At 49.3% G+C, this 26103-nt stretch overlaps 1 protein-coding gene across 1 annotated transcript in view; it reads left to right on the top strand.

Annotated features, from left to right (window-relative positions):
* The window catches only part of PRDM2 (PR/SET domain 2), a gene marked incomplete in the record, with an annotated part of 84192 nt that extends 60983 nt beyond the window's left edge, over positions 1-23209 (top strand). Inside the window, 2 exon segments of the mRNA XM_073603736.1 lie at positions 8046-12270; positions 22380-23209. Coding sequence (XP_073459837.1) covers positions 8046-12270; positions 22380-22392 — 4238 coding nt within the window.
* Positions 23210-26103: the final 2894 nt, after the last annotated feature.

Raw genomic sequence — 26103 nt, forward strand, 5'->3', positions numbered from 1 at the left:
GAATCTGAGCCGACTGCCCAGCATCCCTGGGATATACAGGTGAAGACCGCAGTCCCATCCACTACCACAAGAAATCCATCTTTTGTTAGTTGAGGGCAGAGGCCAGCAGCATGCTGCTCTGTTGCCAACTCTTCTGCTGGGTTGGTGGCATCATTCTGGGGTGCCGTCTGCTGCTGGGAAGGGAAGCCGGCTGCTCCATCTCCCTTATCCTCATCTGGCTGCTGGGATGACTTGTCTCTGGTACTGTCTCCCAGGTGCACGGATGCTTGCTGGGGAGGAAAGACTGTTTCCCCACCCTGGCTGCCTATTTGGGAGGAAGGACAAACACCTCCTCTCCCTTCTCCCCCTGGATCCTGATCTGCTGCTGAGGAGTGACTGCCACCTTCTTCCACTGGACCTCCGGAACTGCTGCTAATGTAAGGCAGAGGTCTCTGTCCGGTTGTCAGCGCTTCAGCTGGAGAAGTTTCTGGTAACTCCACAGATGCTGCTGGCAGGAAATCCCATGTCTCTGTCAGTGTTGTGGGAGAAATGCCAACTGCCTCTTCTCTCAGGAAGGCCGAAGCCGCTGTTGGTGCTGGGCAGAGCTTAGTGATATTTAGCCCTGATGCCAGCTCTTCTGCTGGAGGCTGACCAGGTTGTTCTTCCTCAGCAGAAAAGTCTATTAAATCCCCTGTCTATGGAACTGGTGTCTGAGGATAGAGGTACAATATCTCCTGTCCATAAAAAGAAGATGTTACTGTTGCTGGGCAGAGGCCAGGAGAGCTCTGCCCTGTTGTTAGCTCTTGAGTTTGAATTTCAGTGAATGTTACATCCTTCAATGAAAAGTCGATTAAATCCATACTTTCTGTGGCTGGGGAATAAGGACGGCTTCCTCTTCTCCCAAGCCCTTGAACCGCAAATGGGAAGATGAGCTGGCTGCTCTATCTCCCATACACTTATCCGGCTGCTGGACAAAAGTATTCCTCCATCCAAGCTTGTCCTGTGCAAAAACAGGTTCATCCAGATGAGTTAAAACTTTCTGCATCCGCCATAAGAGCTCCGTTTCCATAGCTGGATGTGAGCAAAGCACACTGTTACTCTGCCCCATTGCCGACACTTCTATCGTGATTTCAGGACTGTCTGCTGGTACTTCTGGATAGGCAAAGGGAGTGCAGCCCTGCTGCTGAGCAGAGTCTAGCAGCTGTCTGTAGGCGATCTCCAGCTCCCATTCCGGAACGCCCAGAAACTCCAAATCTTCCTGTGCCCAGAGCACGTCCGAGATATTCAGTCTTCATTCTCTGTAATCCATGATTTCCTCCAAATGCCAATCCAGATCACTAGATCACTCCCAAAGTCAGGATCCGTGATCAGCCTCCAGTACAAAAGTTGCCGTAGTCCAAGCCTTCTGTCAGGTTGTCATCTGCTGTCCACAGGCACACTTAGGCCTTGTACCAGTTGAGGGCTATGTGGCTCTTGTCCAACCGCATCTCTGCCCGGATCAGCCTGCTTAACTCAGCTGTTCACTCCTGGTTCAGTTATTTCCCCAATAACAGCACTCGCACTTCATACTGGGACCAGCACCTTACATGGACAGAGGAGAGAATTTTTCCCTGGTGGTGCTGCTCGTGAGCTAGCGATTTCTTCGTCTTTGTTGCCGGTGGATAGAATCATACCATCCCAGCAGGACCTGCTCTAATACTGGTCCTCTGTGCTGTATCTCTCGCAACCTCCTTCTGAATTCCTCTTTCATGACGGCTGGTATCTGTACCTCTCCTCTCCTGCTATCTGGACCTTGGATCCCGGTGTTGGTATGGAGGTGTTTACAGGAAGGAAGCCCTGTGACGGACCCCTGTACTCAAGAGGAGTATGTCCACCATATAAGCTTCCCTTGCCCGGTACCAGCACGATCCAAGGTCCCTTCGCCCACCCAGTTACTTGTCAAGACATCAGTGTAGGGTGAAGAGAAGCATAAGACTGTTTATTCAAACACAGGTACATAGAGATATATACTGAGGGGACAATCCCCCCTTCTTTACATAATGACACAGGGTGGGGTAACTTTACCTTCTCAGTAACATGACACACTGGTATATTAAGCTTTTCAAAAGTGGACAGTCTTAAGAAGTGGCTGCTGGAGAAACACCCCCCCTCCCCTCTAGCATCTAATCCATATACACATCTACATCCCATAATACTTTGCTCCCAAGGCAAACAGAAACAATAGAACAATGGGATACAGGCACTTAAACACATACCATCCCCCACTCCACCTCAAACAATATAGCAGTCTGAAAGGTGAAAGTGAAACAGCCTCTTCATTCTTTTATCACAAACCACATATATAGAAGTCCGGTGTGGTTGTACTGGGAGTCTGGTTAGTTCAGACCCGACTGGTGTTCTCGGTCACCCTGTGCCCTTAATAAACACAGGATATATATTACACATAGGAGGGGGTGCTGGACAAGGAGTTTCCAGAGCTCTCCAAGGTAAGCTGGGGTCCACAAGCCCCCCGCCCAAATTGACTCCTGTAACAAAGATGTCAAAGGAGCAGAGGACATTGCTATGGGGAAGAAGGGCAGAGGGCACTATTGTGGGGAAAGGGGTTATGTGAAGGGGACAGAGGACACTGCTTTGGGGGGGGAGGGGAGGAATGTGAAGGTGGGCAGAGGATACTGCTATGGGAGGGCAGAGGTCATTGCTGGGGGGGGGGGGCAGAGCGGTGTTTTCTCTATGTAGGGCAATGCTCTCTCTATGTAGGGCGCTGTTCTCTCTATGTAGGGCGCTGTTCTCTCTATGTAGGGCGCTGTTCTCTCTATGTAGGGCGGAGTTCTCTCTATGTAGGGCGCTGTTCTCTCTATGTAGGGCGCTGTTCTCTCTATGTAGGGCGCTGTTCTCTCTATGTAGGGCGCTGTTCTCTCTATGTAGGGCGCTGTTCTCTCTATGTAGGGCGCTGTTATGTAGGGCGCTGTTCTCTCTATGTAGGGCGCTGTTATGTAGCGCGCTGTTCTCTCTATGTAGGGCGCTGTTCTCTCTATGTAGGGCGCTGTTCTCTCTATGTAGGGCGCTGTTATGTAGGGCGCTGTTCTCTCTATGTAGGGCGCTGTTATGTAGCGCGCTGTTCTCTCTATGTAGGGCGCTGTTCTCTCTATGTAGCGCGCTGTTCTCTCTATGTAGGGCGCTGTTATGTAGGGCGCTGTTCTCTCTATGTAGGGCGCTGTTATGTAGCGCGCTGTTCTCTCTATGTAGGGCGGAGTTCTCTCTATGTAGGGCGGAGTTCTCTCTATGTAGGGCGCTGTTCTCTCTATGTAGGGTGGAGTTCTCTCTATGTAGGGCGCTGTTCTCTCTATGTAGGGCGCTGTTCTCTCTATGTAGGGCGCTGTTCTCTCTATGTAGGGCGCTGTTCTCTCTATGTAGGGCGCTGTTCTCTCTATGTAGGGCGCTGTTCTCTCTATGTAGGGTGGAGTTCTCTCTATGTAGGGCGCTGTTCTCTCTATGTAGGGCGCTGTTCTCTCTATGTAGGGCGCTGTTCTCTCTATGTAGGGCGCTGTTCTCTCTATGTAGGGCGCTGTTATGTAGGGCGCTGTTCTCTCTATGTAGGGCGCTGTTATGTAGCGCGCTGTTCTCTCTATGTAGGGCGCTGTTCTCTCTATGTAGCGCGCTGTTCTCTCTATGTAGGGCGCTGTTATGTAGGGCGCTGTTCTCTCTATGTAGGGCGCTGTTATGTAGCGCGCTGTTCTCTCTATGTAGGGCGCTGTTCTCTCTATGTAGGGCGCTGTTCTCTCTATGTAGGGCGCTGTTCTCTCTATGTAGGGCGCTGTTCTCTCTATGTAGGGCGCTGTTCTCTCTATGTAGGGCGCTGTTATGTAGGGCGCTGTTCTCTCTATGTAGCGCGCTGTTCTCTCTATGTAGGGCGCTGTTCTCTCTATGTAGGGCGCTGTTCTCTCTATGTAGGGCGCTGTTCTCTCTATGTAGGGCGCTGTTCTCTCTATGTAGGGCGGAGTTCTCTCTATGTAGGGCGCTGTTCTCTCTATGTAGGGCGCTGTTCTCTCTATGTAGGGCGCTGTTCTCTCTATGTAGGGCGCTGTTCTCTCTATGTAGGGCGCTGTTCTCTCTATGTAGGGCAATGCTCTCTCTATGTAGGGCGCTGTTCTCTCTATGTAGGGCGCTGTTATGTAGGGCGCTGTTCTCTCTATGTAGGGCGCTGTTATGTAGGGCGCTGTTCTCTCTATGTAGGGCGCTGTTCTCTCTATGTAGGGTGCTGTTCTCTCTATGTAGGGCGCTGTTCTCTCTATGTAGGGCGCTGTTCTCTCTATGTAGGGCGCTGTTCTCTCTATGTAGGGCGCTGTTCTCTCTATGTAGGGTGGAGTTCTCTCTATGTAGGGTGGAGTTCTCTCTATGTAGGGCGGAGTTCTCTCTATGTAGGGCGCTGTTCTCTCTATGTAGGGCGCTGTTATGTAGGGCGCTGTTCTCTCTATGTAGGGCGCTGTTCTCTCTATGTAGGGCGCTGTTCTCTCTATGTAGGGCGCTGTTCTCTCTATGTAGGGCGCTGTTCTCTCTATGTAGGGCGCTGTTATGTAGGGCGCTGTTCTCTCTATGTAGCGCAGTGTTCTCTCTATGTAGGGTGCTGTTCTCTCTATGTAGGGCGCTGTTATGTAGGGCGCTGTTCTCTCTATGTAGGGCGGAGTTCTCTCTATGTAGGGTGGAGTTCTCTCTATGTAGGGCGCTGTTCTCTCTATGTAGGGCGGAGTTCTCTCTATGTAGCGCGCTGTTCTCTCTATGTAGGGCGCTGTTCTCTCTATGTAGGGCGCTGTTCTCTCTATGTAGGGCGCTGTTCTCTCTATGTAGGGCGCTGTTATGTAGGGCGCTGTTCTCTCTATGTAGGGCGCTGTTATGTAGGGCGCTGTTCTCTCTATGTAGGGCGCTGTTCTCTCTATGTAGGGCGCTGTTCTCTCTATGTAGGGCGCTGTTATGTAGGGCGCTGTTCTCTCTATGTAGGGCGCTGTTATGTAGGGCGCTGTTCTCTCTATGTAGGGCGCTGTTCTCTCTATGTAGGGCGCTGTTCTCTCTATGTAGGGCGCTGTTCTCTCTATGTAGGGCGCTGTTCTCTCTATGTAGGGCGCTGTTCTCTCTATGTAGCGCGCTGTTCTCTCTATGTAGGGCGCTGTTCTCTCTATGTAGGGCGCTGTTCTCTCTATGTAGGGCGCTGTTCTCTCTATGTAGGGCGCTGTTCTCTCTATGTAGCGCAGTGTTCTCTCTATGTAGGGCGCTGTTCTCTCTATGTAGGGTGGAGTTCTCTCTATGTAGGGCGCTGTTATGTAGGGCGCTGTTCTCTCTATGTAGGGCGGAGTTCTCTCTATGTAGGGCGCTGTTCTCTCTATGTAGGGTGGAGTTCTCTCTATGTAGGGCGCTGTTCTCTCTATGTAGGGTGGAGTTCTCTCTATGTAGGGCGCTGTTCTCTCTATGTAGGGTGGAGTTCTCTCTATGTAGGGCGCTGTTCTCTCTATGTAGGGTGGAGTTCTCTCTATGTAGGGCGCTGTTCTCTCTATGTAGGGCGCTGTTCTCTCTATGTAGGGTGGAGTTCTCTCTATGTAGGGCGCTGTTCTCTCTATGTAGGGCGCTGTTCTCTCTATGTAGGGCGCTGTTCTCTCTATGTAGGGCGGAGTTCTCTCTATGTAGGGCGGAGTTCTCTCTATGTAGGGCGCTGTTCTCTCTATGTAGGGTGGAGTTCTCTCTATGTAGGGCGCTGTTCTCTCTATGTAGGGCGCTGTTCTCTCTATGTAGGGCGCTGTTCTCTCTATGTAGGGCGCTGTTCTCTCTATGTAGGGTGGAGTTCTCTCTATGTAGGGCGCTGTTCTCTCTATGTAGGGCGGAGTTCTCTCTATGTAGGGCGCTGTTATGTAGGGCGCTGTTCTCTCTATGTAGGGCGCTGTTCTCTCTATGTAGGGCGCTGTTCTCTCTATGTAGCGCGCTGTTCTCTCTATGTAGGGCGCTGTTATGTAGGGCGCTGTTCTCTCTATGTAGGGCGCTGTTCTCTCTATGTAGGGCGCTGTTCTCTCTATGTAGGGCGCTGTTATGTAGGGCGCTGTTCTCTCTATGTAGGGCGCTGTTATGTAGGGCGCTGTTCTCTCTATGTAGGGCGCTGTTCTCTCTATGTAGGGCGCTGTTCTCTCTATGTAGGGCGCTGTTATGTAGGGCGCTGTTCTCTCTATGTAGGGCGCTGTTATGTAGGGCGCTGTTCTCTCTATGTAGGGCGCTGTTCTCTCTATGTAGGGCGCTGTTCTCTCTATGTAGGGCGCTGTTCTCTCTATGTAGGGCGCTGTTCTCTCTATGTAGGGCGCTGTTCTCTCTATGTAGGGCGCTGTTCTGTCTATGTAGGGCGCTGTTCTCTCTATGTAGGGCGCTGTTCTCTCTATGTAGGGTGCTGTTCTCTCTATGTAGGGCGCTGTTCTCTCTATGTAGGGCTCTGTTCTGTCTATGTAGGGCGCTGTTCTCTCTATGTAGGGCGCTGTTCTCTCTATGTAGGGCGCTGTTCTCTCTATGTAGGGCGCTGTTCTCTCTATGTAGGGCGCTGTTCTCTCTATGTAGGGCGCTGTTCTCTCTATGTAGGGCGCTGTTCTCTCTATGTAGGGCGCTGTTCTCTCTATGTAGGGCGGAGTTCTCTCTATGTAGGGCGGAGTTCTCTCTATGTAGGGCGGAGTTCTCTCTATGTAGGGTGGAGTTCTCTCTATGTAGGGCGCTGTTCTCTCTATGTAGGGCGCTGTTCTCTCTATGTAGGGCGCTGTTCTCTCTATGTAGGGCGCTGTTCTCTCTATGTAGGGTGGAGTTCTCTCTATGTAGGGTGGAGTTCTCTCTATGTAGGGCGCTGTTATGTAGGGCGCTGTTCTCTCTATGTAGGGCGCTGTTCTCTCTATGTAGGGCGCTGTTCTCTCTATGTAGGGCGCTGTTCTCTCTATGTAGGGTGGAGTTCTCTCTATGTAGGGTGGAGTTCTCTCTATGTAGGGCGCTGTTCTCTCTATGTAGGGCGCTGTTCTCTCTATGTAGGGTGGAGTTCTCTCTATGTAGGGCGCTGTTCTCTCTATGTAGGGTGGAGTTCTCTCTATGTAGGGCGCTGTTCTCTCTATGTAGGGTGGAGTTCTCTCTATGTAGGGCGCTGTTCTCTCTATGTAGGGCGCTGTTCTCTCTATGTAGGGCGCTGTTCTCTCTATGTAGGGCGCTGTTCTCTCTATGTAGGGTGGAGTTCTCTCTATGTAGGGCGCTGTTCTCTCTATGTAGGGCGCTGTTCTCTCTATGTAGGGCGCTGTGCTCTCTATGTAGGGCGCTGTGCTCTCTATGTAGGGCGCTGTGCTCTCTATGTAGGGCGCTGTGCTCTCTATGTAGGGCGGAGTTCTCTCTATGTAGGGCGGAGTTCTCTCTATGTAGGGCGGAGTTCTCTCTATGTAGGGCGGAGTTCTCTCTATGTAGGGCGGAGTTCTCTCTATGTAGGGCGGAGTTCTCTCTATGTAGGGCGCTGTTCTCTCTATGTAGGGCGCTGTTATGTAGGGCGCTGTTCTCGGCACAGAGACGGTTATTTTACATTCTTTTTCATGTTACTGATAGCCCAGATCTCTGACCAGGGGGAACCAATCAGAGCACTTGCTGATCATGTGATCTGTACTGTACACAGGGAAAGAAATACTTTTGTCCATCTGCTAGCCTAGAATTAGAAATGTGTATACAGTATATAGTGTATATATAGGCAATGTAGTTATAGAATTATCGCCCAGCTAACCAAGGCACACTGATGCTGCTATAAAGGGTTAACCTTATGATGTCACGACAGAGGTTTTCTGCAACACTAATGTGATGTCATCTATCGGGGTCCCAGAGCTGCAACAGAGCGTTGTGCTCACACTTATCACTGCCATGGTCTGCACTCATCCTAGATAGGACCAAGCAGTTGGGGGTCTCCAGTAAATGTTGATGACATCATTGCTAAGCTAAAATGAAGTTTTTTTTCAGAGGTGTGTCTAACCTTCTCTGCTCCCGAGGTTCACAATTCCATTTATCTCTTTCTTGTTTGTTTGCAGCTCTCAATGAAGATGATACCAAGACTCTGGCTTCCCCGGTCCTGTCTCTAGAGCAAACAGCTGTGATTCAAGAAATGGTGAATCAAAATGTCCTTCCAGAAAATATCTCCATCCCGGCTCTGGAACTGCTGACATTGCCAGACAACCAAGGTGTTGAAGATGCCACGGCTGAGTTGGAGCTTGCTGATGAACTGCGAAGGGATGGATCAGAGCGAGATTCTATTAATCAGGAAGAAGAGAGTGCAGAGTTGCTGGATGACCTCCGAAGTACATCTGATGAGACTCCGGAAGGTTCGCCAAAGAAGAAGCCCCTTAAAGCCTCTAAACCCAAAGGAGATGTCAATGGGGAGCCGTCTGAGGGATTTATGTTTCCATGCCAGCATTGTGAAAGGAAATTTACCACAAAACAAGGGCTAGAGAGGCACATGCACATACACATTTCCACCGTCAACCATGCGTTTAAATGCCGATATTGCGGAAAGGCATTTGGAACCCAAATTAACCGCAGACGGCACGAGAGACGCCACGAGGCTGGCCCTAAAAGGAAAACACTAATGGTGTCCTCTTCTGGTGAACTTGGACAGTCTCACAAACATATTATAGACTCTCTGAAGTCCAGTGAGGAGTACAGCAGCTCCAGACTGCAATGTAAAATGACTGATTCTGACAGGGAGACCTCCCATTCTGTCCTCTCTGAGGAGAATGGAGAGTCCAGCCGAGAGCTTCACCCATGCAAGTACTGTAAGAAAGTGTTTGGGACTCACACAAACGTGAGGAGACACCAGCGTAGAGTCCATGAACGGCATCTTATCCCGAAGGGAGTGAGGCGAAAAGGACATCTTCTGGAAGATCCACTCCTCCAGGCAGAGCAGTCTCCACAAGTGGAAAACATTTATGTAGCGAGTACAGAAGTAGAGGATGAAGGAGAAGCGGATGACGTCTATATTATGGACATCACCAACAACATCTCTGAGAACCTCACCTACTACATTGACGGCAAGATCCCATCAAGCAGCACAGGTACCAGTTGCGATGTCATAGAAGTGGAGGCAAGCACCACTGAGGTCTTAGGAATCAATTGCTTGCTTACTCCCATCAAGGTTGAAGTTTCACAAAGCTTAAGACCACTGCAGACTGCAACCGATAACCCAAATCCAGCAAGTGACTCTTCCTGCAGTGCGATTTTAGAACCAAAAAAGAGGAGAACTGTCAGCCCTCCTTTACTGTCAAAAATAAAAACTGAAGTCGACCTTGAAGCAGTCACTCCTTCCTGCTCCTTGTCAATCCCATTAAGTGTTTCTGTTGGCGATAATTTGCCCTTCCAAAAAGAGAAAAATTTCTATTTGTCTTCAAAACTTAAGCAGCTACTACAGACACAGGAAAGTAGCAAGTCACCTGTGAGTCCCTCATTGTTATCAGAGATCCCAAAGCTGAGCCCAGCTGTATCTTCTATGCCAACGGGACCCAACCGCTTTAAAAGACGCACCGCTTCCCCTCCGAGCTCCCCACAGCACAGCCCTGCTCTAAAGGAATTTGTCAAACAAGAAGGAAAAACCTCTTTCAGTGAAGGACTTGGTCCAAAAATACCAAAGTTGGAAAGTCACAACAGTTCGCCTGCATGGAGTTTGTCTGGTAAAGATGAAAGGGAGAGCCTAAGTCCTTGTTGTGAGGATCTAAAGGTCAATAAAGAGTGGACTTCCAATATATCCTTTGGTAATGTTTGCAACCAGCAACCCTTAGACTTGTCCAGTGGAGTCAAACAGAAATGTGAAGGCAAGGGCCACTCCCAGGTTCCTTGGGAATCTGTGCTTGACCTCAGCATAGGTAGGAAGCCTGTCTGTGATGCTGAAGGAAAGGAGTACAAAGGGAGTAACTTGTGCATTGGAGTAAAAAAGAAAAAGCCTACCACATGCATGTTAAAGAAGGTTCTATTGAATGAGTATGATGGTTTAGAGGTGCCGGGTGAAGCAGCTTCACCGCCAGATGCAGTTTTGCTTACCTGTAGAACAGATGAGAGAAGACCTCTACCTGAACTTGTTGCTGGCTCAGGTGGTGATGTTGCTCTTTCTCTGGAAGATGCTTCCCTCACTCCAGCTGAGAGCACCTGTACCCCAGTTTGCCAATCCCCACCTGTCCTGACTCCTTCAGAAGCACCTTCACATTCTCCATCTCCACAGTTTGTGACAGACACTACGTATCCACCACCTCTTCTTGCTACGAATGCTCCTTCCCTCCCGGATTCTTCATGTAGTGTACCACCCACTCCATCATGTCCATCCCCTCTGTCTGCTAGCACACAATCTCCTCTTCCAGTTCTTTCCCGTACGGCATCACCCTCCCAGTCTCTTTCCCCGAACACTGATGATCCTTCTGGTTGTGCGTCACCTGGTCCTCCTACTCTGTCCTCCTCCTCATCCTCCTCATCCTCTTCTTCTTCTTGTGCTGCCTCATCCTCCTCTTCATCCACCTGTTCATCTCCTCCTCCCTTGTCTGTGGTTTCATCTATTGTATCTCCCTCTTTAAACTCGGAATCCTCAACAATGGTGTTTGTTAAACAAGAGAAACTCGAGGATGAAGCAGCCTCGAAGGACTCCTTCCAGTCAGGTCAGCATGACTCTGAAGGTTTTAATAAGATTTTTGTGTGCAATGTTTGTGAATCCCCCTTTGTGTCTATGAAAGAACTTGCCAAACACCTGGTGGTGCACGCTGAAGAATGGCCCTACAAATGTGAATTTTGTGTGCAGCTTTTCAGAGACGCTTCCCATCTTACAGAACATCGCTCTGTGCTTCATGGAGTGGGGAAGATTTTTGTTTGTTCTTTATGCAAAAAGGAGTTTGCTTTTCTTTGTAATTTGCAACAACATCAGCAGGACTTGCATGCCGATAAAGAGTATAGTCATCATGAATTGGAAAGCGGGTCCCTCAGGCCACAGAACTTTACTGACCCAACAAAGGCAACTCTACTCCAAAATCAGAGAATGGATGAGGAACCCATGACTCCAGAGGACGATGGTGAATTAAATGACTCTTCTGAGGAGCTGTACACAACAATTAAGGTTATGGCTTCAGGGGAAAAGTCTAAAGACCCCGATGTACGGATGGGTCTTAATCAGCACTACCCCAGTTTCAAACCACCACCGTTTCAGTATCATAGCAAGAATCCCCTGGCTATCGGTACAACGGCAACAAACTTTACAACCCATAATATTCCACAGACTTTCTCTACAGCTATACGTTGTACGAAATGTGGGAAGGGCGTGGACAATTTGCCTGAGTTACACAAACATATATTAGTGTGCGCATCAGCAAGCGATAAAAAAAGATACACTCCCAAAAAGAACCCCATCCCCCTGAAACAGACTGTGATGCCGAAAAATGGTGTAGGGGTTGTGGTTCTTGAACCTGCTGAGAAAAGTTCATTCCGAAGAATGGGCCAACCAAAAAAGCTTAATTTTACCCTGGAAATAAGTAAAATGTCTTCAGGAAAACTCAAACTGAGTGCACTTAAAAGGAAAAACCAGCTCATTCACAAAGCAATATTACAAAAGAATAAGAAGGCCAAGCAAAAGTCAAGTCTACGATTTGGCATGTCTGGTTCTTCTCATGTTTGCCCATACTGCAACCGAGAGTTCACCTACATTAAAAGTCTGGACAAACATGCCTCATTCAGTTGTCCAAAAAAGCCACCCTCTCCGTCTACCAAAAAACAATCTCCTAAACCCCACAAAAAGGCCTCCTATGCCAAGAAACACAAAGCCAGCATTACACGACGCACAGCAGACACTGAGATACAAATGCAAGCAACAGAAGCACATTTGGGGAAAACTCGAGCCAGGAGTGTAGCACCCGTTCCTCCTATCCAGTTACCCACAATTCCTATAAAGACTAAGCAAAGTGTAAAAGCTGCCCCTCAGGCCAAGTCCAAGAAGCAGAACTTGCCCATTGTAAGAAACTCCAGCCCAGTCAGGATATCAAAGAGCCAAGCGGCTCACGATGGGAAAAAAACAAAGAAAACTCCCCTTCAGATCCTCCCACCAGCCTTTGGCAAAGCGGCACGAAAGTTACACCTTAAAATGCAAAAGAACAAACTGCAGACCAAGCAGATGGCAAAGAAGAAAAAGATGGACAAGTTCAGTGGGAAATCCCGAGAAAGGACTGGCGGGCCCCGAACCCGCAGCTCTACAGACTTCTCTGACCGAAGAGACGATGGAAAGCAAGACTCCAGGTAATTCCAACAAAACCTTTCTAATACACCAGACGTTCTCTGTGTCAAATGTTTAAAATCTGTGAATATAGAAATTATCATTTGTATAAGGCAGGTCCGGAACCAGAGCTGTACAGCAGATGGAATGCTGGGTCCTTCCTGTCACCCTTAATATGTGCCCGCTATACCCCACCCTCGATACTGTACACTGATTGTTTTATATGTGCTCACCCCCCGATACCATACATTGATTGCTATATATGTGCCTGCCCCGCCCCCGATACCGTACATTGATTGCTATGTATGTGCCCAACCCACCCCCGATACCATACATTGATTGCTATATATGTGCCCGCTATACCCCACCCCCGATACTGTACATTGATTGCTATGAATGTGCCCAACCCACCCCCGATACCATACATTGATTGCTATATATGTGCCCGCTATACCCCACCCCCGATACTGTACATTGATTGCTATGTATGTGCCCACCCCACCCCCGATACCATACGTTGATAGCTATATATGTGCCAGCCCCACCCCCGATACCATACATTGATTGCTATATATGTGCCTGTTATACCCCACCCCCAATACTGTACATTGATTGCTATACATGTGCCCGTTATACCCCACCCCCAATACTGTACATTGATTGCTTTTCTACCTGCTGTATTATATTTAGCAAGTCATGGTGCTGATTGAATATTACTCGGCCCCAGCTTCTGGAGAAGGCCATTACTTCATGGAGTAACATTCTAAAAGTGGAATTCTTGGCTTGAGCTTTCTGTTACTTTGGAAGTGATCAGCAAACTCTACAGTTTGTTAGAATTGTGAAAGATGTCTGCTTGTCTGAATATGCCTCAAAGTGAGGAAAGACTGCACAGGAACCATATGGACCGAGTGCCGGGGGAGATGGGAGTGCCGGGGGAGATGGGAGTGCCGGGGGAGATAAGAGTGCCAGGGAGATGGGAGTGCCGGGGGAGATGGGAGTGCCGGGGGAGAGGGGAGATTCCCGGGGAGATGGGAGTGCCAGGGAGATGGGAGTGCCAGGGAGATGGGAGTGCCGGGGGAGATGGGAGTGCCGGGGGAGATGGGAGTGCCGGGGGAGATGGGAGTGCCGGGGGAGATGGGAGTGCCGGGGAGTGGGGAGTCCCGGGGGAGATGGGAGTGCCGGGGGAGATGGGAGTGCCGGGGAGTGGGGAGTCCCGGGGGAGAGGGGAGTCCCGGGGGAGAGGGGAGTGCCGGGGGAGAGGGGAGTGTCGGGGAGAGGGGAGTGCCAGTTAAGTGGCATTATGAGGGAGATGGAGTGCCAGAGCTGCTGACTGATATTCCCGGCCCTGCTCAGATCGGAGGTGTAGAACTGAGGGGACATGTGATCGGTGGTGTTTGATTGCTCAGTTCGTTACCCGACCGCTGCGTCTACGCTCCTCGATGTTACCCGACCGCTGTGTCTACGCTCCTCTACATTACCCAACCGCTGCGTCTACGCTCCTCTACATTACCCGACCGCTGCGTCTACGCTCCTCTACATTACTCGACCGCTGTGTCTACACTCCTCTACATTACCCGACCGCTGCGTCTACGCTCCTCTACATTACCTGACCGCTGTGTCTACGCTCCTCTACATTACCTGACCGCTGTGTCTACGCTCCTCTACATTACCCGACCGCTGCATCTACGCTTCTTGTCATTACCCGACCGCTGTGTCTACGCTCCTCGATGTTACCCGACCGCTGCGTCTACGCTCCTCTACATTACCCGACCGCTGTTTCTACGCTCCTCTACATTACCCGACCACTGTGTCTACGCTCCTCTACATTACCTGACCGCTGTGTCTACGCTCCTCTACATTACCCGACCGCTGCATCTACGCTTCTTGACATTACCCGACCGCTGTGTCTACGCTCCTCGATGTTACCCGACCGCTGTGTCTACGCTCCTCTACATTACCTGACCGCTGTGTCTACGCTCCTCTACATTACCTGACCGCTGCGTCTACGCTCCTCTACATTACCCGACCGCTGTGTCTACGCTCCTCTACATTACCTGACCGCTGCGTCTACGCTCCTCTACATTACCCGACCGCTGCATCTACGCTCCTCTACATTACCCGACCGCTGTGTCTACGCTCCTCTACATTACCCGACCGCTGTGTCTACGCTCCTCTACATTACCCGACCGCTGCGTCTATGCTCCTCTACATTACCCGACCGCTGTGTCTACGCTCCTCTACATTACCCGACCGCTGCATCTACGCTTCTTGACATTACCCGACCGCTGTGTCTACGCTCCTCGATGTTACCCGACCGCTGTGTCTACGCTCCTCTACATTACCTGACCGCTGCGTCTACGCTCCTCTACATTACCCGACCGCTGCGTCTACGCTCCTCTACATTACCCGACCGCTGCGTCTACGCTCCTCTACATTACCCGACCGCTGCGTCTATGCTCCTCTACATTACCTGACCGCTGTGTCTACGCTCCTCTACATTACCCGACCGCTGCGTCTATGCTCCTCTACATTACCCGACTGCTGCGTCTACGCTCCTCTACATTACCCGACTGCTGCGTCTACGCTCCTCTACATTACCTGACCGCTGTGTCTACGCTCCTCTACATTACCCGACCGCTGCGTCTATGCTCCTCTACATTACCCGACTGCTGCGTCTACGCTCCTCTACATTACCCGACCGCTGCGTCTACGCTCCTCTACATTACCTGACCGCTGTGTCTACGCTTCTTGACATTACCCGACCGCTGTGTCTACGCTCCTCGATGTTACCCGACCGCTGTGTCTACGCTCCTCTACGTTACCTGACCGCTGTGTCTACGCTCCTCTACGTTACCTGACCGCTGTGTCTACGCTCCTCTACGTTACCTGACCGCTGTGTCTACGCTCCTCTACATTACCTGACCGCTGCGTCTACGCTCCTCTACATTACCTGACCGCTGCGTCTACGCTCCTCTACATTACCCGACCGCTGCGTCTACGCTTTTTGACATTACCCGACCGCTGTGTCTACGCTCCTCGATGTTACCCGACCGCTGTGTCTACGCTCCTCTACATTACCCGACCGCTGCGTCTACGCTTCTTGACATTACCCGACCGCTGTGTCTACGCTCCTCGATGTTACCCGACCGCTGTGTCTACGCTCCTCTACATTACCCGACCGCTGTGTTTACGCTCCTCTACATTACCCGACTGCTGCGTCTACGCTCCTCTACATTACCCGACCGCTGCGTCTACGCTCCTCTACATTACCCGACCGCTGTGTCTACGCTCCTCTACATTACCCGACCGCTGTGTCTACGCTCCTCTACATTACCTGACCGCTGCGTCTACGCTCCTCTACATTACCCGACCGCTGCGTCTACGCTCCTCTACATTACCCGACCGCTGCGTCTACGCTCCTCTACATTACCCGACCGCTGCGTCTACGCTCCTCTACATTACCCGACCGCTGCGTCTACGCTCCTCTACATTACCCGACTGCTGCGTCTACGCTCCTCTACATTACCCGACCGCTGCGTCTACGCTCCTCTACATTACCTGACCGCTGTGTCTACGCTTCTTGACATTACCCGACCGCTGTGTCTACGCTCCTCGATGTTACCCGACCGCTGTGTCTACGCTCCTCTACATTACCTGACCGCTGCGTCTACGCTCCTCTACATTACCTGACCGCTGTGTCTACGCTCCTCTACATTACCTGACCGCTGCGTCTACGCTCCTCTACATTACCTGACCGCTGTGTCTACGCTCCTCTACATTACCCGACCGCTGCGTCTACGCTCCTCTACATTACCTGACCGCTGTGTCTACGCTCCTCTACATTACCTGACCGCTGTGTCTACGCTCCTCTACATTACCTGACCGCTGCGTCTACGCTCCTCTACATTACCCGACCGCTGCGTCTACGCTTCTTGACATTACCCGACCGCTGTGTCTACGCTCCTCTACATTACCTGACCGCTGTGTCTACGCTCCTCTACATTACCTGACCGCTGTGTCTTTGCTCCTCTACATTACCCGACTGCTGCGTCTACGCTCCTCTACATTACCCGACCGCTGCGTCTACGCTCCTCTACATTACCTGACCGCTGTGTCTACGCTCCTCTACATTACCTGACCGCTGTGTCTACGCTCCTCTACATTACCTGACCGCTGCGTCTACGCTCCTCTACATTACCCGACCGCTGCGTCTACGCTTCTTGACATTACCCGACCGCTGTGTCTACGCTCCTCTACATTACCTGACCGCTGTGTCTACGCTCCTCTACATTACCTGACCGCTGTGTCTACGCTCCTCTACATTACCTGACCGCTGCGTCTACGCTCCTCTACATTACCCGACCGCTGCGTCTACGCTTCTTGACATTACCCGACCGCTGTGTCTACGCTCCTCTACATTACCTGACCGCTGTGTCTACGCTCCTCTACATTACCTGACCGCTGTGTCTACGCTCCTCTACATTACCTGACCGCTGCGTCTACGCTCCTCTACATTACCCGACCGCTGTGTCTACGCTCCTCTACATTACCCGACCGCTGTGTCTACGCTCCTCTACATTACCCGACCGCTGCGTCTACGCTTCTTGACATTACCTGACCGCTGCGTCTACGCTTCTCTACATTACCTGACCGCTGCGTCTACGCTTCTCTACATTACCTGACCGCTGTGTCTACGCTCCTCTACATTACCTGACCGCTGTGTCTACGCTCCTCTACATTACCCGACCGCTGTGTCTACGCTCCTCGATGTTACCCGACCTCTGCGTCTACGCTCCTCTACATTACCTGACCGCTGCGTCTACGCTCCTTTACATTACCCGACCGCTGTGTCTACGCTCCTCTACATTACCCGACCGCTGTGTCTACGCTCCTCTACATTACCCGACCGCTGCGTCTACGCTTCTTGACATTACCTGACCGCTGCGTCTACGCTCCTCTACATTACCCGACCGCTGCGTCTACGCTTCTCTACATTACCTGACCGCTGTGTCTACGCTCCTCTACATTACCTGACCGCTGTGTCTACGCTCCTCGATGTTACCCGACCTCTGCGTCTACGCTTCTCTACATTACCTGACCGCTGTGTCTACGCTCCTCTACATTACCTGACCGCTGTGTCTACGCTCCTCTACATTACCCGACCGCTGTGTCTACGCTCCTCTACATTACCCGACCGCTGTGTCTACGCTCCTCTACATTACCTGACCGCTGTGTCTACGCTCCTCTACATTACCCGACCGCTGCGTCTACGCTCCTCTACATTACCTGACCGCTGTGTCTACGCTCCTCTACATTACCTGACCGCTGCGTCTACGCTCCTCTACATTACCCGACCGCTGCGTCTACGCTTCTTGACATTACCCGACCGCTGTGTCTACGCTCCTCTACATTACCTGACCGCTGTGTCTACGCTCCTCTACATTACCTGACCGCTGTGTCTACGCTCCTCTACATTACCTGACCACTGTGTCTACGCTCCTCTACATTACCGGACCGCTGCGTCTACGCTCCTCTACATTACCCGACCGCTGTGTCTACGCTCCTCTACATTACCCGACCGCTGTGTCTACGCTCCTCTACATTACCCGACCGCTGCGTCTACGCTTCTTGACATTACCTGACCGCTGCGTCTACGCTTCTCTACATTACCTGACCGCTGTGTCTACGCTCCTCTACATTACCCGAACGCTGTGTCTACGCTTCTCTACATTACCTGACCGCTGTGTCTACGCTCCTCTACATTACCCGACCGCTGTGTCTACGCTCCTCGATGTTACCCGACCTCTGCGTCTACGCTCCTCTACATTACCTGACCGCTGCGTCTACGCTCCTTTACATTACCCGACCGCTGTGTCTACGCTCCTCTACATTACCCGACCGCTGTGTCTACGCTCCTCTACATTACCCGACCGCTGCGTCTACGCTTCTTGACATTACCTGACCGCTGCGTCTACGCTTCTCTACATTACCTGACCGCTGTGTCTACGCTCCTCTACATTACCTGACCGCTGTGTCTACGCTCCTCGATGTTACCCGACCTCTGCGTCTACGCTTCTCTACATTACCTGACCGCTGTGTCTACGCTCCTCTACATTACCTGACCGCTGTGTCTACGCTCCTCGATGTTACCCGACCTCTGCGTCTACGCTCCTCTACATTACCCGACCGCTGTGTCTACGCTCCTCTACATTACCTGACCGCTGTGTCTACGCTTCTTGACATTACCCGACCGCTGTGTCTACGCTCCTCTACATTACCCGACCGCTGTGTCTACGCTCCTCTACATTACCCGACCGCTGTGTCTACGCTCCTCTACATTACCTGACCGCTGCGTCTACGCTTCTCTACATTACCTGACCGCTGCGTCTACGCTTCTCTACATTACCTGACCGCTGTGTCTACGCTCCTCTACATTACCCGACCGCTGTGTCTACGCTCCTCTACATTACCCGACCGCTGTGTCTACGCTCCTCTACATTACCCGACCGCTGTGTCTACGCTCCTCTACATTACCCGACCGCTGTGTCTACGCTTCTCTACATTACCTGACCGCTGTGTCTACGCTCCTCTACATTACCCGACCGCTGTGTCTACGCTCCTCTACATTACCTGACCGCTGTGTCTACGCTCCTCTACATTACCTGACCGCTGTGTCTACGCTTCTTGACATTACCCGACCGCTGTGTCTACGCTCCTCTACATTACCTGACCGCTGTGTCTACGCTTCTCTACATTACCCGACCGCTGTGTCTACGCTTCTCTACATTACGCGACCGCTGTGTCTACGCTCCTCTACATTACCTGACCGCTGTGTCTACGCTCCTGTACATTACCTGACCGCTGCGTCTACGCTCCTCTACATTACCTGACCGCTGTGTCTACGCTCCTGTACATTACCTGACCGCTGCGTCTACGCTCCTCTACATTACCTGACCGCTGCGTCTACGCTCCTCTACATTACCTGACCGCTGCGTCTACGCTCCTCTACATTACCTGACCGCTGTGTCTACGCTTCTCTACATTACCTGACCGCTGTGTCTACGCTCCTCTACATTACCCGACTGCTGCGTCTACGCTCCTCTACATTACCCGACCGCTGTGTCTACGCTCCTCTACATTACCTGACCGCTGTGTCTACGCTCCTCTACATTACCTGACCGCTGTGTCTACGCTCCTCTACATTTCCCGACCGCTGCGTCTACGCTCCTCTACATTACCCGACCGCTGTGTCTACGCTCCTCTACATTACCCGACCGCTGTGTCTACGCTTCTCTACATTACCCGACCGCTGTGTCTACGCTTCTCTACATTACGCGACCGCTGTGTCTACGCTCCTCTACATTACCTGACCGCTGTGTCTACGCTCCTGTACATTACCTGACCGCTGCGTCTACGCTCCTCTACATTACCTGACCGCTGTGTCTACGCTCCTGTACATTACCTGACCGCTGCGTCTACGCTCCTCTACATTACCTGACCGCTGCGTCTACGCTCCTCTACATTACCTGACCGCTGCGTCTACGCTCCTCTACATTACCTGACCGCTGTGTCTACGCTTCTCTACATTACCTGACCGCTGTGTCTACGCTCCTCTACATTACCCGACTGCTGCGTCTACGCTCCTCTACATTACCCGACCGCTGTGTCTACGCTCCTCTACATTACCTGACCGCTGTGTCTACGCTCCTCTACATTACCTGACCGCTGTGTCTACGCTCCTCTACATTACCTGACCGCTGCGTCTACGCTCCTCTACATTACCCGACCGCTGTGTCTACGCTCCTCTACATTACCCGACCGCTGTGTCTACGCTCCTCTACATTACCCGACCGCTGCGTCTACGCTTCTTGACATTACCTGACCGCTGCGTCTACGCTTCTCTACATTACCTGACCGCTGTGTCTACGCTCCTCTACATTACCCGAACGCTGTGTCTACGCTTCTCTACATTACCTGACCGCTGTGTCTACGCTCCTCTACATTACCCGACCGCTGTGTCTACGCTCCTCGATGTTACCCGACCTCTGCGTCTACGCTCCTCTACATTACCTGACCGCTGCGTCTACGCTCCTTTACATTACCCGACCGCTGTGTCTACGCTCCTCTACATTACCCGACCGCTGTGTCTACGCTCCTCTACATTACCCGACCGCTGCGTCTACGCTTCTTGACATTACCTGACCGCTGCGTCTACGCTTCTCTACATTACCTGACCGCTGTGTCTACGCTCCTCTACATTACCTGACCGCTGTGTCTACGCTCCTCGATGTTACCCGACCTCTGCGTCTACGCTTCTCTACATTACCTGACCGCTGTGTCTACGCTCCTCTACATTACCTGACCGCTGTGTCTACGCTTCTTGACATTACCCGACCGCTGTGTCTACGCTCCTCTACATTACCTGACCGCTGTGTCTACGCTTCTTGACATTACCCGACCGCTGTGTCTACGCTCCTCTACATTACCTGACCGCTGTGTCTACGCTTCTTGACATTACCCGACCGCTGTGTCTACGCTCCTCTACATTACCCGACCGCTGTGTCTACGCTCCTCTACATTACCCGACCGCTGTGTCTACGCTCCTCTACATTACCTGACCGCTGCGTCTACGCTTCTCTACATTACCTGACCGCTGCGTCTACGCTTCTCTACATTACCTGACCGCTGTGTCTACGCTCCTCTACATTACCCGACCGCTGTGTCTACGCTCCTCTACATTACCCGACCGCTGTGTCTACGCTCCTCTACATTACCCGACCGCTGTGTCTACGCTCCTCTACATTACCCGACCGCTGTGTCTACGCTTCTCTACATTACCTGACCGCTGTGTCTACGCTCCTCTACATTACCCGACCGCTGTGTCTACGCTCCTCTACATTACCTGACCGCTGTGTCTACGCTCCTCTACATTACCTGACCGCTGTGTCTACGCTTCTTGACATTACCCGACCGCTGTGTCTACGCTCCTCTACATTACCTGACCGCTGTGTCTACGCTTCTCTACATTACCCGACCGCTGTGTCTACGCTTCTCTACATTACGCGACCGCTGTGTCTACGCTCCTCTACATTACCTGACCGCTGTGTCTACGCTCCTGTACATTACCTGACCGCTGCGTCTACGCTCCTCTACATTACCTGACCGCTGTGTCTACGCTCCTGTACATTACCTGACCGCTGCGTCTACGCTCCTCTACATTACCTGACCGCTGCGTCTACGCTCCTCTACATTACCTGACCGCTGCGTCTACGCTCCTCTACATTACCTGACCGCTGTGTCTACGCTTCTCTACATTACCTGACCGCTGTGTCTACGCTCCTCTACATTACCCGACTGCTGCGTCTACGCTCCTCTACATTACCCGACCGCTGTGTCTACGCTCCTCTACATTACCTGACCGCTGTGTCTACGCTCCTCTACATTACCTGACCGCTGTGTCTACGCTCCTGTACATTACCTGACCGCTGCGTCTACGCTCCTCTACATTACCCGACCGCTGTGTCTACGCTTCTTGACATTACCCGACCGCTGTGTCTACGCTCCTCTACATTACCCGACCGCTGTGTCTACGCTCCTCTACATTACCCGACCGCTGCGTCTACGCTTCTTGACATTACCCGACCGCTGTGTCTACGCTCCTCGATGTTACCCGACCGCTGCGTCTACGCTCCTCTACATTACCTGACCGCTGCGTCTACGCTTCTCTACATTACCTGACCGCTGTGTCTACGCTTCTCTACATTACCTGACCGCTGCGTCTACGCTCCTCGATGTTACCAAATCATAAACATCACCACAACTGGACATGTATAGTGAAATACCGTGACATAAAATATAATACATAGAAGAATATGAAACGCGTACAAAAGAAAATATGCACATCATTAAAAAAAATAAACAATTAAAATATAGATTTCTGAAAGCCGTCTTACTTTACGGCATTTCTTCACACCTGCCTAAAACTTTTGCACAGTACTGTACATTGGGCTTCAATCTGGATCTGTGTGATGGATCTGGACTGATCGCCTGTGTGAAAGTGTTCTCATCTGTAATAAATGATTTATAATTCTGTATCAGATAATTGGATGATTTTCCTTTTATCTCTCTGCAGGAGTCTGTATTAGATCTGCATCCTCCAGGACATGAAACGCGTTGGAATATCTGTTGCATGATCACGCTAAGGAAGCACTACACAACCAAATCCTGAAAATGCAACTTGGGCTGCAAACTGACAAAACGACGACCCGCGCGGCTTCCTCGCAGAACACGCATTATTTATTGCCGATAACCATTCATTCCAATAGGACTGCGGACATCGAACGTAGATACTCGTCTTCAGGAGTTCTGTTTGTGACGGATCGACTTGGAACAAAGGAGTTGTGAATATTTTATAATATGGGCAAATCTTCAGCATTGTGCTCTGAGGTTTTTATAGAAAGAAAAAAAAACTTTGGCAATTCAGGGTTTGCAAATATTGCTGCATCTGACACAAACGCTCTGCCGCGTTCCTTCCGCCCCGAAATCTGACGTCACGGCCGCTTTTCAATGCCAAGAATTCCCAGCACTAGCAGACAGAATAGTATTTAAGTCATATTATTATTATTATTATTATTAAGTCGTTTTTTTCAAATCCCATGTCACATTTTTATACTCACAGAGCTGCGTTTTTCCTCCAAGATCCTTTTTTTAAAAAAAAACAAACAAAAAAAAAACCTCTTATTGGTCTTTACAAAAATCCTGCAAGTCTTGTATGGAAGGACGACGTCTATTGCACACCTGTCATTTGTACTGTGCGGTCGCTGTAAGTGATTTGGTCTGTGAAAAATTAAAAAGGAAAAAAAAAAGTTTATGACCCTTTTTTTGTTTTTTTTTCATTACAATTAAGAGCAGTAATCCTTGTTTTTATTCATCACAGATAGTTTATCAATACCCCTCCCCCCCTCGGAACGATCAGTTAAACAAGTAATCTACCTCTTTGTCGGCCGTAGTTCAACACTTGTTGGGTAAATTTGTGCCACTTTATCCCTTTGACTATCATTCCCATTTTGTTACATTTCTTGGAAGGGGACATTTATTGTATAATTTGTAGTAAGATTAAGTTAAAAAAAGAAAAAAAAAGAAATAAAATATTTAAAATTATTTAAATTGTTATGCCATGTCGGTTGTAATATGTGATTTGGTTTTTTTTTTTGTTTGTGATGCTGATATTTTTGGAGATTGTTCCAGAAATGTGATGCTTTATTTTTTTCCCCCCAAAGTTGGTTAATAGTTTATTAAAGGAGGACAGGTTTGTCGTCCCGTCGGACGGTCACTTACCACACGGACGGATTTTACTTGGCTTTTACCTTCAGCTGTGCTTTCTGCTATTTTTCTTCTGGCATGAAATATTGTGATTGTCAGATGTGTTTTACAATCAGAAAATTTAAAAAAACAAAAACTTTTTATGCTGTTTCAAGCACTTAACCTTATAGATGCGGCTATCGTGATACATTTTATATACTTGTAATCAATAAAAAAAAAGTTTATTAAACCAAGTTTTAAAATTCTGCATTTACAACGTATGACTTTCCTTTCTGTATCATTAGAACGCAGATTTACCATGTGTGTGTTCTTATTACAAATGTCATGAGATTTCTACTTTGGTAGATTTTTTGTAATAGACCTTGCAGCTAAAAAGAAATATCTACGATTTAATTGTGCCCCCCTCCCATCCCCCAGTCCAAAACTCTGTATAAAACTTCCCTGGACCTCCTGCACCTCTGTGGCGCCCGGGCGAGGATCAGGTCATCTTTCTTCTGGCAAGATCTCCGGGAATGTTGAGAAACCCAAATCTCACTGAAGATGATCCGGCATTGTGCTGAGTATCAAAGGACAAGAAATAGGTGCATGACATGTAAATTAGGGAGCATATGAAAAAAAACACCCCCGATCCACCTAGATTGTGTGTCTCCACCCAAAAATGAAGCAAACAGTAACATCCATTACATATAGATAACACATAAATCTACATGGCCCAGATATAGCACAAAGATTGCTCATTATCTCATGTCAGGAAGTCCAAACAATTATTCAAGACAACAATACCGACTATTTACTTAACCAATATAAGACTCGCCTCCAGTCTTTCTGGTGTGCCAACTCTGACCTGATTAATTTCCTGAGTTCTTCTAGGTCTATGTAGAGATTTATAGCATAATACATTTTTCAATGAAGATATGGTCTATGTAACGATAAAACAAATGACAATTATTTTTATCTTCACGTCACTAACAATCATTGTCTGATTTATCGTGAAATGTAAAATGACATTTAGATCGATGGCATATTGCTTCTCAGTAATAAATATAACCATACATTATATATTGGAGCCTAGGAATGTAGGCAAGATTAGATGATTTGTTTTTCATTCAGAAGGTACCATCACCTCCATCTCAGAATAAAAGTCATTTGGAATATACTGGCAGACAACAAGGTCCACCCCAATCACTCCCTCCCCTCAGACTCTGCAGCAGAATGCGAGGATCAAGTCTATGCTACTAGTTATGCTGACTTGATTCCTTCATTGGAGATGACACCTTTAAATAGGATTTAACACTAAAAGTCTATCATACAAACACTATGAAGCTCACATTCAGTTAGATTCAGAAGTGAGAGGAAATTTCACATTCTAAATATTAATGTTTACCTTACAAAGCAAAGAGAGTTGTGGTGGATTTTAGGACTTCACCCTGAAGATTCACAATGGCCACTCCAACTAGAATCTGGTATGGAAGGTCTGGATTTATGATGGAGAGTCTAGACCAGTGATGGTGAACCTTGGCACCCCAGATGTTTTGGAACTATGTTTCCCATGCTGCTCTTGCACTCTGCAGTGTAATTGAGCATCATGGGAACTGTAGTTCCAAAACATCTGGGGTGCCAAGGTTTGTCATCACTGGTCTAGCTGATGATCAGATGAGTTTAAATGTTATGATCTGTAGAGAGTGTCCAGAGAGCTTAAGAGAGATTTATCCATTTTCTCTCTGAATGTCCCAAAAATTCATTCAAGGACTAGGAGTAGTTCAGAATGTATACCAACACCTGATTGGATGGCATTTCTGTTGATTTTATTGTTTATCTAGATGGTTATTGTACCTGTCCATCAGTTGGCACTCTTAAGACCAGGAATTCCTATTTTGGGTCTCTGGAAATTTTACTCAAAGTAATCCTATCTAGGACATTATATTTTTATCCTTGGGTTAATTCTAGATATTGTATGGATAAGCTCTCCAGGGTGAATAATATCACTTGTGGTCTTATATTTTTAATGTTTTTTCATTTTAATCATGGGATATTTGCTTAAGATGCGTGACTTATATCAGGATATCAATTTTGAGGTAATTTTTGACCCTCAAAGAACATCTCAGTAAGTATCACAACATAATTTATCATCTCACCTCTGAATCATTTATACCATGAAATCATTAGTGTTTCCTCTTTTAAATACATATGCTTGATAACATTATCTTTAAATAAAGTATTGAAAAAAAACCAATAAAACGGTAAATACAAAAACCACAGCATTGGCATGTCTGAACTGAAACATTTCCACAAATAAGTTCTCATAACATAAGCCGTTGTGTATAAAAGAGGCAAACATGTAAATGAATATATATGACTCAGAAATACTGGGGTCTAGGAAGTCTCTGTACTCCTCGTGCCATTTATCACAGTAGACACTGTTTTATAAAGTAGAAGAAAAGCAAGCATGACCCAAGGGGTCTCGCAGAAGAAGAACAGTATGGAGAAGAAAGAAAAAGGACAAAAAAAAAAGGTGGGTGTGTGGAGGTAAAAGG

This window comes from Aquarana catesbeiana, linkage group LG10 (assembly GCF_042186555.1).
Source record: "Aquarana catesbeiana isolate 2022-GZ linkage group LG10, ASM4218655v1, whole genome shotgun sequence".
Lineage (NCBI taxonomy): Eukaryota > Metazoa > Chordata > Amphibia > Anura > Ranidae > Aquarana > Aquarana catesbeiana.